The 12382-nt window shown below is 56.0% G+C and overlaps 3 protein-coding genes across 3 annotated transcripts; all 3 read left to right on the top strand.

Annotated features, from left to right (window-relative positions):
- Positions 1-204: 204 nt before the first annotated feature.
- Positions 205-1083, top strand: HRG_02995 (fungal hydrophobin domain-containing protein; the record flags this gene model as incomplete). The annotated part of the gene is made up of 3 exons (XM_044861466.1): positions 205-841; positions 898-983; positions 1042-1083. The coding sequence occupies 3 exons, from the start codon at positions 205-207 to the stop codon at positions 1081-1083; spliced, it is 765 nt and encodes a 254-aa protein (XP_044722492.1).
- Positions 1084-2353: 1270 nt separating this feature from the next.
- HRG_02994 (alanine racemase) lies at positions 2354-3453 on the top strand (the record flags this gene model as incomplete). Its single annotated transcript, XM_044861465.1, has 3 exons — positions 2354-2883; positions 2961-3120; positions 3172-3453. The coding sequence occupies 3 exons, from the start codon at positions 2354-2356 to the stop codon at positions 3451-3453; spliced, it is 972 nt and encodes a 323-aa protein (XP_044722491.1).
- Positions 3454-7596: 4143 nt separating this feature from the next.
- On the top strand, positions 7597-8455 carry HRG_02993 (uncharacterized protein; the record flags this gene model as incomplete). The annotated part of the gene is made up of 3 exons (XM_044861464.1): positions 7597-7875; positions 7939-8341; positions 8406-8455. The coding sequence occupies 3 exons, from the start codon at positions 7597-7599 to the stop codon at positions 8453-8455; spliced, it is 732 nt and encodes a 243-aa protein (XP_044722490.1).
- Between the last annotated feature and the right edge of the window lie 3927 nt (positions 8456-12382).

Genomic DNA, 12382 nt, shown 5'->3' with positions numbered 1-12382 from the left:
GGAGGTTGCAAGCTCGGGAGCACATCTCTTCTATAAAAGAAGGCCCTCCACCCGCCTAACCAGTCTCCTTCTTCACTACAGCTCGACTCAGCCATAATCCAGCCATTCACTTCCAGACTTCACTCTACTCCAAAGCCACCTTGGTTAGGTTTCTGACACTCTTTTGCCTCACCAACACCACCAACCAAACCACCCACCGCAGATATGAAGTTCGTCGCTGCCGGCTTTGTGCTCCTGGCTTCCGCCATCGCGGCCCCCCTCGAGGAGCGCGCTGCCGAAGGCCAGAATGGTTATCCTTTGGTCGCCAGCCATGGCTACGTCAACGACGCCAGCTACCCCGGTCCCAACAACCACCACCACGATGGCGACCACCACCACGGCGACTACCATAACGGCGGCGACTACTCCAAGGACGTCGACTACCGCCTCCCCAACCACGGCGACGCTCACTACGCTGGCTACCGCCGCGGCGGCGACTACCCGGTCAAGCACGATGGCGACCACCACAGCCACAACCACAACGATGACTACCATAAGAACAAGGGCTACTCTCACAACGGTGGCTTCCCCCACGACGGCGGCTACCCTCACAACGACGGATATCCTTATACCAAGGGCTACCCCGGCAATGGCGGCCACCGCAACAACGGATACCCAAGCAACGGATACCCGAACAACGGCTACCCAAACAACGGCTACCCGAACAACAACGGCAACCATGGCTACCCTGGTGGCAACGGTGGCGGTAGCCCCGACCTCTGCCCCAAGGGACTCCTTTACTCCATTCCCCAGTGCTGCCAGACCGGCATCCTCGGCGTCGCAAGCCTCGATTGCCAAGCCCGTAGGATTTGACCTTCGATCCCGCTCTATGCTCTACTCGGCTAACCCCATCTACAGCGAGTTCGATTCCCCGCTTTGGATACTCGTTCCAGTCCATCTGCGGCTCCAAGGGACGCAAGGCCCAGTGCTGCTCCGTACCCCTTGTGAGTCTCTCCATCAATCCGCCTGGACATCTCTTCCATGGATACTTACTAGCTGCAGGCCAACCTCGCCGTGCTCTGCACCGACCCCGTCGGATCCTAGGAGCATCAGCCATCGTCTCTGCTTGGTGGTGTTGGATCTCTTCCTCGGCCGTCCACGTCGACATATCAACGGCTTAGGATCGTGGAAATATTTGGCCTTCTTTACCCATAATGTATTTAAACTTTCTTCTTGATAGAGGCGCTTAGGCGTGACATCAATCAACTGGTGCTGGTGGTTCTAGAACACTTTGCATCTGCAACCTTGCTTAGGGTGTGAGACGGACTATGAAGACTTGATTATTTGAAATAGGAAACTGTCAGCTGCCACCAGCATTTCCATGGCATATAGGGTCCACTTCCAGGTCATCTGTTGGAGTGTCACTTCACTTTTGCCTGCACACCCTAGTGGTTTTCCTCACAGAAACTGTAGATTGCTGAGTTTGATTCATCAATAGTTTTGATATAAGACACGATCGAGCGGTTTCGAGATCAAGTCGTGAGAGCCATGTTCTTATAATCAATCCGTCCAATGCAGTCGGTCTTGGGCTTGCAGTCTGCGTATATGCCAGAAGAGGCGACGAATGCCATCATCCTTCAAGTCAAATGGAACAGAATGAAAGAATGGACGCTAAGCAGATGAGAGAAAACCCTTGGCCACCTCAAGAAGCTGTATTCAAGGCTGTGTACTGTGATGCATTATACTGCACGCGCTGTCTGGTGTTAGTGCCGTCCACGTTGAAAATCATCCACAGTACGTTGGAGCAAAGGGAGTCAGTTCGTCTCCGCTCCCATCACTGGGGGGGACAAACTAGATGCAGGGCGCTCAAGCTTTCGAGCATGACCATCTCGGTCTCTCCAGCTATTGAACCTGTAGGCAAGTTGCGCAACGTTAAGAATGTCGCCAATCTGCGTAAGTTCGATGCTTGGGTGGTGAAACAGTCCCTCCATGATTCCACATAGGGCTGCAACGTCGACCCCTTGGAAATCCTTCTCCACCTCCTTCACCATTGACCACTATAATATACTTCGCCAAGGCGCCCGTGCGGTGCCTCTTCGTATCGCGCCGCCACTCCCCCAGGTGTCAAGTATGAAGTCGGCACTCACTCTTCCGAGGGCTCGTGTCAGAGCAGGCCGGGACTTGCAATATGCGATAACAACGCCCCGTGCCCCTATTTTACCAACTTGACAGCTCCCTTGTCGACTCCTCTCTCTCTCCCTCTCCCCCCTCATCCCCCCGCCCCAATCTCTCTTTCTATTGCTGGAAATCTATTTCCCTCAAAGTGTATCTCTGAAGCAAGTGTCTGACGGAGACGAGAAAAAAAAGGGCCAAGATGCGAATCTTGCCAGGGGCCACGGCGGGCGACGAGCCCTCTCCCAAGACGGCAGAGGACAAGAACCAGCACCGCCGGATGCAAGTCCGCAGGGCCCAGATCCACCATCGCCAGCGCAAGGCAAACCACGTCAAGCAGCTCGAGCTCGACGTCTGCCAGCTGCGGGACCTCATCGCCCTCGCCAAGCACGACGCCCGCGCCCTCGAGCGCCAAAACGACGACATGCGCGCCGTCCTGCGCACCGGCGCTGACCGTCGCCAGCAGCCCGTCGCCGGCCCTCCGCCTCGGCACTCGTGGCCGCTCCCCGAGCCGGCGTCGCCCGAGATGTTTGGCGGCGTCGACGTCGACGACTTGACCGTGACGCTCGGCGTTAGCGATGCCATGGGCACGCCCTGCTTCCAGATCAGCCCCCGCTCCTCGTCGAGCGGCAGAAGCCCTTCCATACGCGGCAGCAGTCCCTCGGAGTCGTTGGGACCCGAGGCGCCGCTGACGCCCGAGCAGGAACAGCGAGCCATCAACTTTATCCTTGCGTATGCTGCCAGGCCCTCCCCGATTCTTGGCCTTTGTCCACGACTAACACGCTCTCCCCCTTGTGCCCCTTGAACAGACTCGAGCACATCTGCTGGAACCACTTCGCCCCAGGCGACTTCCACTCCCACACGCACCAGTCAGAAAAACCGCGCGGCCACGCCCTCACCGCCAGCGCCTACCTGATGGCCAGCGCTCCCGAGTCCGTCTATAAAGACCGCAATGCACTGAAAAGCAGCGTGAGTAGCATCTGGCGTCGCCCACGATCCTCGCCGCCGCCCGCCCTCGAGTGGCCCGCGCCGGCCATGACGCTCGCCTCGCTGCTCGGCCTGGCCCGGTCGCTCAACCCGGGCGACAAGGAGACCACGCCCGTCCAGGCCTGGTTCGAGCTGGCCTCACGCTACCCCGTTGGCCTGCTGCTGGGCGGCGACGCGCTCGAGGCCCTGTTACGCGAGTTCAAGGGCGTCGTGCACTGTATCCATTTCGGGGCCGTCATGGAGAGGATGGCGTTTGAGAGCGTCGTGATGAGGGTCCTGGGCCCGCCCGAGGCGCCTGTGTGCGCTGCTGGCTGAGTGTGCGTCCGAGAAGACGTGTATGAGAAGAGCTTGATGCAGTCACTAGAGTAAGGAGAGGGGAAACACGCCGATATTTTATAATCGCGGTCCCGTCCGGGGCCAGCTGACAAAGTCGGCATCCGTTGGGAACGCCAAGTTGGCTCCTTTAATCGGTGCGAACCCGCTGGCGGTGGTGAGGCTCGCGGCCATAGTGGCATTGGACTGCAGGGGCGCGGCCAGGGAAGTCATGCAGGGTTTGCAGTATGACACTATCAACCTTTATAGATATTATCGGCTATGAGCTGATCATCAATTCTGCCGTTATTATACTTGGAGAGGTCCACGGTCGGTTGAGCTCACTGGTCAGGGGGCGGAGGGGCGGCTTCACCATTACTAGCATTGCAGGACTACACCTGCTCGACTACGGCAGAGCTGGGCATCTTAACCGGGCGGTTGCCAAGGCCGTCGCGACGATGGTGGCTGATGACGATGGCGTTTCCAATCCAAGCGACGAGAAAGAAGAGGCTGAACGGTGGCAGACAGCGCCGGTCAGTGTCGAGCTCAGTTCAGAATTCGGGCCGAGGGCTTGTAGACGGCCGCGCTTACCATTGACTGGCAACAAGAAAAAGGAGAATGCCTTCGACAGTGACAAACGGTTGAGAGACGTAGCGCTCTTCGCATCCACCCCTCACGTATCCGTGGTAATTCCTGTAAGGGGAGTCGGAGTCGCAAAAGACGTATCGATAGCTCCCAAAGCCCACAGCTTCGACGAGAAATGATATAGCGAGAATGCCCCAAACAACCCAAAGGACGAGGTCGAGTGCCAGCGACGCCCAGTAGTTGAAGGCACCGGGGACGCGCTGGTGGGCGGCGATGAGCCAGAGAGAGACGATCAATGTGGCGACGGCCTATCGAAGACACGGTAACCATGGTCAGCCGACGAAAAGCTTGCTCTGGCCGGCAAGTGATGATGCGACGGACGGAGGGCTTACCACGCCGACGGCAATCAGCGAGGTTCGTAGCCGCACTGTGGCCAGAATGTAACTGCCCAGCCCGATGATGAGGAGGCCTCTTTTTTTTGTTGCCTAAAGATGTTTATCGTACTCTGTTTTACTGGTTTCCCTGTGGGGTGTAAGAAAGTCTCTCTCTTGTCTACGGCAACCGGTTCTATTGATTGATCTATGCAGGCAACTGCCAAGATCCAGGCAACACTCGCCAAGGATCCCCTGGTGGGCCCAAACTCGTCGCATGGCAACGGCAATTACCGCCCATGGGCTGGCTCCCGGGCTCCTAGACCTAGTAAGTGAGTGGGTGGTCATTGATAAGTGGTCATTGACAACATGGACGCGTTGGGTGCAGTGGACGTGTCTTCCTCTTCGACTCAAGCCTGACACGCCTTGTCCAATTCTAGTAAATGCTTGCTTTCCCACGCTTGACAGAGAGAACAACTCATCAACAAACTCCGGTACCGAGTAGTGATAGCCTCGTCCGTCTTTACCGTGCAACCGCCGGCGGACCTAAACACGTCCATAATCAGAGCCTGTGGACCTGGGTCATTCCTTGCCGCTGAGTGGCTGGGCTATTAGCCACTGCGCCCCATATAAGGGCTTTGGTATGACCACGGTCCCTTCTCATAGTATGTACGCACGCCTGGCAGGTATCGGTACCGTCTAAATGCCAAGCCCGCTTGCCCGGTAGTCTTCCGGGCAGTCTTCCAGATAATCGTTTAGGCGTGCAGTCTTCTAGGCATCATCATCTAACAAGGGCAGGCAAGCTTGAAATTTAGACGGTACCGATAATACTGGCCAGGCGGGCACTATAAGTTGGTGGGGAGGAGGGTAGCGGTAAGTACTTTAAGATTTGATGCCTTCGTCGCGGGCAACTTCTTTCCCGGCAACGACCATTCGCGCCTGACCAGGCAATCCACGACTTTTGAGCGAAGTTTTTATTCAGAATCACATATTACTAGTTGTACGTTAAATAGCGACCTTCTACCCGAGAACCCCGACTTCTCGAAGACCTACCCAGATACCGCACCTCCACCTCACTCCATTCGCCTGACAGAACCAACCACATTGGTGAGTGCCAGAGCAGAGAAGGACTTATAATACGCGTTAATAACACCTCCAATGGGGGTGCCCCTATATTGCACAATGTAGCGGTATTTTACCAGCTTGACAGTGAGTATAGATCTCAATTCCTTGAGGAGAGTCCCTAGCCATATTCCAATGCAAACACTCGGACAGGCGCCACTCAGACGATGAACGATTTGATGGACCTGATCTTCCACGCTGGCGCATATACTGACGAAATTCATTCTCGGCGTCATGACTTTGATTTAGGTTTGAGGATAACGTTCTGGAACGATCTTGATGTAACTTATAGCGACTGGTATATGTGGCTGCTCGGGCTCAATGAAGTCTGAAAGTGAAGGTAATGGGGAGCAATATGTTCACTGGCAGCCCCTCAATACACTCGCTAAATAGATTTGCCCGTCTCTTGGGTAGACCTAATTAGGAACTCTGGTGATGTTCCAACCACGGGTCAGGTGAACCATGTAGCCGAAAGCGCGTAGCAAAGACCTCTTTGGGTTGAGTCCAGCCACGTCTCGCTCCCTTAGTTCGAACAACTGACTCCCACGAAGCCCTCCTTTCCAAAAACTTGACATGAATTCCGCCTGATAAAGCCCCTCGAGCGTATTGCCCCATGCGACTATGCTTGATTGCCTCATTCTTCCTTTGGATCCATTCCAAGTCCACTGTGTCTTGTAAATCTAGGTTTTCAGAACCCCATTCTTCGGATACATCACTCCCATCAACGACATCACAGAGCGACAGAATATCACTCGCATCTAGAAAACTTTGGATAAGAGTACCGAGTCTAGGGTATGGGAGACCGTTGGAGCTTCGTTGAAAGTTGGACGGCCGGCAATCGAAGTGGATATCGTCGGAAGGGACGAGGACAAAGCAGGTTCGAAGTCCTACACACTGGAGGTGGGTGTACGTGTGTACTAGGGAAGCAGGCTGTGGCAATGGCGGAGGTGTAACGGTGTAGAGACTGGAGTATTCTTGGGACCTCAAGAGAGTCTCTGCCTTCTTGAGGAGGTCTGATGGGACACATATCTCCCAGGCCTAGTTACCCCCTTTAGAGTCGAATTTGTCGAGGTGATTTGTGCGGTGTAGAGTATAGACTCACTACTTTAACCCGTCCGGCCCCGTAGTAAATAAGAGCAGCCACTCCACAAAAGCAGCAAGGTATTCCGCCAGATTCAAGGATTTGGGTTACACGTAGAGCTTCAAGGGTTCTTTGGTCGCCAGATGATGCGGTCTTGACTTGTAAGTCCATCGGGGAACGGCGAGGTGGGGAGTTGTTAGTTGTTAGTTGTTACGAAGGGTCAATCAAAGCAGAAGCGAACGGGGCGGTGAAGAGTTTATTACGTGACAGATGCGGGGTGATCGGATGCGGATAATCCCCCACGGACCGAAGCGGAGCTGGGCATGACAACTCGTGCGGTCACTATAGCACTATAGGACTCTGAATGCATATTAATAGCGTGACGTAAGATATCGATGTTCATACATCCTTGTTAATACTGGCAAACTGAAAAGCAGCCCGATTTGACCCACAGAGCAAGTCCCGGGACCAAATCCAAAATGTGCCCGTTTCCACCCCGTCTCCGCTCACCTCGAGGCTTTGACAGAGGCTATGCATGCATGGCATGACTGATTGCTCTGGGCAAAGCCGGTGTCTTGTGAGAATGTCCCGGTAGCTGGGCATGCCCGCAATTATATTCCCAGCCTCGATTATCCTACGGCCCCTGTTGCCCGAGGGTTTTGTGTTGTGCCGAAGCCTGCAAGCTCTTGACTATATTTTCCCCCAGCCGCTGAGCAAAGCCGCAGACTTGACTGGACCCATGCTGTCATTCGCATCCCCAACCCTCCGCCTCCCTCTCTCCATTGAACTTGGACGGCAACTCCCGGCCCCCCGGGGCTGAGCCCGCCGAGCCATGACCGACCGCTCCGCCACTCCGCGGTAGCACAAGCGCACTTGACCATCTCGAGACATCTCATGTTCGTCAACAGGTCGTATAGTACATGAACCCCAGACCGTCTCTCTCCGAGCCTCACAGTCATTCAACACTTTCACCAGCGTCTTCATCAGATGTCGCTATTGCGTCGTGCAAAGCTGGCACTGTCCGGAAAGCAGGCCCATGTCGACCCGCACTGCTGGCGGCTGCCGTCTTCATACTCAACCACCACCAAAGGGCGCAATCCAACCGTGATTCCTGACCCCAGCATCTTCGCCAACGCCCATGTTCCCAACCACACAGTCACTGGGGACGAAGAAGCGCTCCATCTGTACCCCGACACTGGTCACGCAGCGCTTCACCTGGCGCTGCTTGAATGTTTTCACAAGCTGAGACTGAGCGCCCGCGAGCTGGTCTCAGGCGTCCGCCACCCACCGTCCTGCAACGATGAACCGAATGAAAAGAATGCATGTCAGGCTTGGACCCTCTTGCTTAGAGTCGCCGTAGATCGCTTCATGGCCTGGTGGTCCAGCGTCGACCTCGTGCTTCAGCATGCATCGGCCTATTCACATCGCGCCGGGCCCGAGGCCGCCGTGCAGCTGACCAAGGAATACCTTCCGCCGCTCGACGTGCTGCTGGTCTGGTACGCATTCATGCTCAACGTGGATGCATATCTTGCGGCATGTCGTGCCCGTGAGCGACAGGTACCGGGACTTCAGTCGCTCAGCTTCCCTTGGCTGGCTATTCGAGACGCCATCGACTTTGACACAATGAGTTTCCATTTGCCACGCGGCGCCCAGACGCTCTTCTCGACCCTCTCGGGGCAACGGGCCGATATCCTCACCTATCTTGAGTCCCCCCCGGCGTATAGCGACAAGAGTGAGCCGTGGGCAGGGGTCGACCTCATCGCCGAGGCGAACAAGCACGCCGGCTTCATCGACAGGGCCCATGCCTTACTCTGGATACGGTCGCCTGCCCTACAAGGCTCACTGAGGCGAAGCCGCGCCCATTACCGAAATCTTGTCATTGGCGGAAACGCCAGCGTTCCAGAGCAATACCAACAATCGTTTGGCGTCGAGCTCTTATGGCGGACACACCAACTGTTTCCCAATCATTACGCACAACTCCGCGCCAGACTTGCCGACGTCTCCCCCGAGCGCGATGGCCAAATTCTTCCGCCTCAGACTCTGCTTTCCCAAGTCAGGCGGGCAGCTCCCGACGTGGCTTCAAGTCTTTGCTGTTGCTGGACATGCGAGCGCATTCGCGACGACCTACCCAGCTTTTGTCGCGCTCCAACAGCTGGAGACGCATCTTTCTCGAGTCCGTCCAAGAGCTTCGGACCTGACGAACTCTCCTTCCTCACCTCGAGCCAGATGCGCCGGGTTCGAGATGATTTGGGCTTCTACCGAGCCGCCGAAGCTGCGCGCACAAAGGGCCATCCTTTGCCCACCCGGCCAAAGTCGGTTGCCGAGGAAAGGCGAGAGCGGACAGCCAGGGAGAATCAAGACCGAGCAGGGTACCTTCCCGACCCGAATGAGTACATGGAAATCCAGTACGATGGTACCAGGGTGGTAAAAAGGCAAAAGAATGCATTTCCTTGGGCGGGGACTGGTTGGATGATGGCACTTTAGCTGCGCAGTGTCTATATCCGATATGCCCACAAAGGAGTCACAGAGTTGGCAGACGCGAACCCCTATTACTGCAATGTGCCGGTGCCTGGGTGATGGGGACTCAAGACGCTTGACCGTAGGACCTTGTCCCTTGATTGGCGACAAGGAAGGGGGTTCGTGATCATAGCTATTTAGTTGCGGTTACTTTGTCTCATGGAATGACGAGATTACTTAGATGGCTCTGCCCACCTCTGGGCTCAACTCGGTTTCGCATAAACTGGAATGTTGCCACCAAGGCTGCTCAGCTGACGATATCATCTGGAAGGTTCGATGCCATCGAACCTGATTATTGATTTCCGACCTAGGTCGTGGCCTGTTTCCTCGACATGAGCTGATCGGCGGTTCAGGGGTCCAAGGGCGTTGGCACAGGGGAGGCAGTCGTCACATCCTCATCAAACGCGTCCATCCCGGGAATGATCTATGCATAGCGTGAGAGCGAATTTTAAGAGCTGATATGGTCAAACTCAGGCCTCTATTCGGACAGCCAAAGGCCCAAGACAACTGCAGATTGTGACGCGAATGACGCAGAGGGCCTTGGAGGCGGGTAGAACTTGAAGCGGCTAAAGAAAGGGTAGTCGATCTTCTTTTTACAGCCAAATCGATTGTACGATCCATGTCCAAGCCAGGACGTAATGGGTCTTTTATAGTACTGTCGCTCCAAAGACAACGCCGAGTCTGCTTGGGGGTGAGTGTGTTCCCTGTCCATCGAGTGTCTACTAGACGCGGATTCGGCTGGCAACTCTCCTCTCCATGAACTTTGAATGGCCCATTCCGTAGTTCCTCGGTCTAGAAACCTACACGCGATAAAATGTAGAAATCTCAAGTTCGAAAGGGCCAGACTGGCCAGCAGACGGCCCTGCCTAACCGGCCGAGCGAACAGGCTGCCGCATTCAAGCAGCATCCAACTCGACGGGTAGCTCGTGGCTTCCTCTCCTTGCTGCCTCAACTGCGTCCCTTGGCCGATCTGTTCCAGCATCCATCCGCCCGCGCTTGTCCAAAGCAATGGGATTGGAGGCGGACATCCCAGGCCAAACTTCAGACCCCTCTTGGAAGCGCTCCGACAACCAACTTGAACCTCAGTGTCGAGAATGCTTTGATCAAGTCCGGATCTGATGAGCCTGGCCACCAACGGCGCCGACAATGAAATCGACCCCGTCGGCTTGTGGCCGAGACTTGAGCGCACGCTGCCGGAGCACCCGACGTCGGATCGAAGAGCGGAATATCTGAAGTCGCCATATCTCTCCCCTCGCTCGCTTGACACGCCCCCAACTTCCAGCGACCGTCTGCCGAGGGAACGAAAGGGTGTGCCATGGCTACTTGGTCATGGATGATGTATGGGAGCGCGACCAAGTACGTGGACAGCGCGTCAGTTCCCTGGGATCATCATCCACGACTCATGTTCAACGGCCGCTGGGAAACGTCTGTTCGCCCATGGATCACTTGCTTCGAGGTTCAACTTCGCCGCGTCGTTGCTTTCCGAGGCATCTAGACTAGCCCAAGACCCATGGAGCCGTCGTCTTGCGCAGCCGGAAGCCGGCAAAGCCTCTCTCTCTATTAAACGTATAATCACTTAGCACAAAGAGGCTTCATTATGGCATGATGGGTGCACAAAGGGGGAGACGGACATTTCCATCTTGTAAGGTGCGAGCCGCCCTGACAAAGGTCGACAAGGCGTGTTGAACGCTTGGGCTCAACGAGGAACACGGGCAGCTCGGTTCAAGGTTAATTCGAAGTGTTGCATCTTTTGGGCCTGGCGAACAGCTCCATTGATTGCCTCATGATTCATGGGCAGCAAGAGCTGCGAGTTGGGCCGCACCGGAGTGCCGAGCTGTCACGTACGACACACGGAACTGGGAGACGCTGTCTATCCCTCTCTCTTGTCAACCGACCTGCCAAGAGCCGCTTTCGTCTACAGCGAAGATGGCAATGACATCAAGTCATAAGCCCTCGGTTTCAGTTGCCATACTCAAGCCGGCTGCATACTGCCTCCCCCCGTTCACAGCCACACACTCACACACACACACACACGCACAAAGTGCCGCGATCAGCAGGCGTACATGGGCAGGAACATGCGTTTCCCATGCATCTGAGCGAATGACGTCCCCCCTCCACGGCGCTTAGGGGTGCGTCCATGTGTGTACACGTCAACAGGTCATGTATGTGGCAGACCAGCGCCAACACCAAAGGCAAGGAAGACGGTTCTCACAAGGAAGGAGGGGGAAAGCACACGTCAATCGGACGGGTAAAGCAGTCGGACCGACTGGAGCAAATCCCCGGCGCCTTGGATTGCTTCACCTCCCTCTTCCCGCTGCTCCCCTCCATGGAAGCCGTGTCGGCGGCAGACAGCACAACGGGGGAGGGAGATGAATGTCCGCCCGTCCTCGGCCCAACAGCATACGGCAAGGGACGTTTGTAGCCCATGCCGACTCCTCTGGGAATCCGCCGGGGCCTGTTGGGAGCCTGAGTCGTGCCGGTTTCCTCTTCGGCGCTGAGCAATGACATGACCCTTGTCGAGACGGCAACAAGCGAGCAGCCTATGCAGAAGCGTGTAGAGAAATCCGATCCTGGACAGCGGCCAGCGCACCAGATGAAGGCGGCACAGGAGAAGGAATAATCGAGAAGGGAGAGAAGGGGGGGGTTCGGGAAAGCAGGGAGGGGGTGTGTGTGTGTGTGGTGAGAGAAGGAGACAGCAAGAGAGCAGGGATAACTATGGTTCTAGGATGGGGGCGAACGAGGAAGAGGCGAGAGATGAGGAGGATCCCCGGATCGGCAGAAGAACCATGAATGGAGAGAGGGGGGATGTTACAGTGTGTTTTGTGTCTCGGGCCGTGGCGGCTGGCAATCCTCGGCCCCGAAGGCCTTGTCGTCCAGCCCGAGTCCCCCAGGCATGAGCAATGACACACAACACGCGCGCGCATGTTGGCGAAATGGCATCATCGTATCGTGGATCCGTGGGGCAACAAACTGCACGGTCATATGAAAAGAAAGGAGAAAAGGCCGCCTCATCATCTTCCTTTCCTCCTCCAACACCCCCCCCCCCTTTACGAACCAACCAACTACATCGCCATACGCCCCCCCCCCCTTCCTGCCCTGTTCTGCCGCCTCGAGATGATGCGCCAACCGTCTCTGCCGAGGCCAGAAGACGGGGAAGAAGGAGAAGAAGAAGAAGAAGAAGAAGAAGAAAAAGAAGCCGGCGCTACTGCTCGGACAAGGATGCCCCCGCAGATGCATGCCGTACAAGCGCACATGG

The sequence above is a fragment of the Hirsutella rhossiliensis genome (assembly GCF_020360975.1).
Source record: "Hirsutella rhossiliensis strain HR02 chromosome Unknown scaffold00003, whole genome shotgun sequence".
Classification (NCBI taxonomy): Eukaryota; Fungi; Ascomycota; class Sordariomycetes; order Hypocreales; family Ophiocordycipitaceae; genus Hirsutella; species Hirsutella rhossiliensis.
This window is presented reverse-complemented; position numbering and strand designations above follow the sequence as displayed.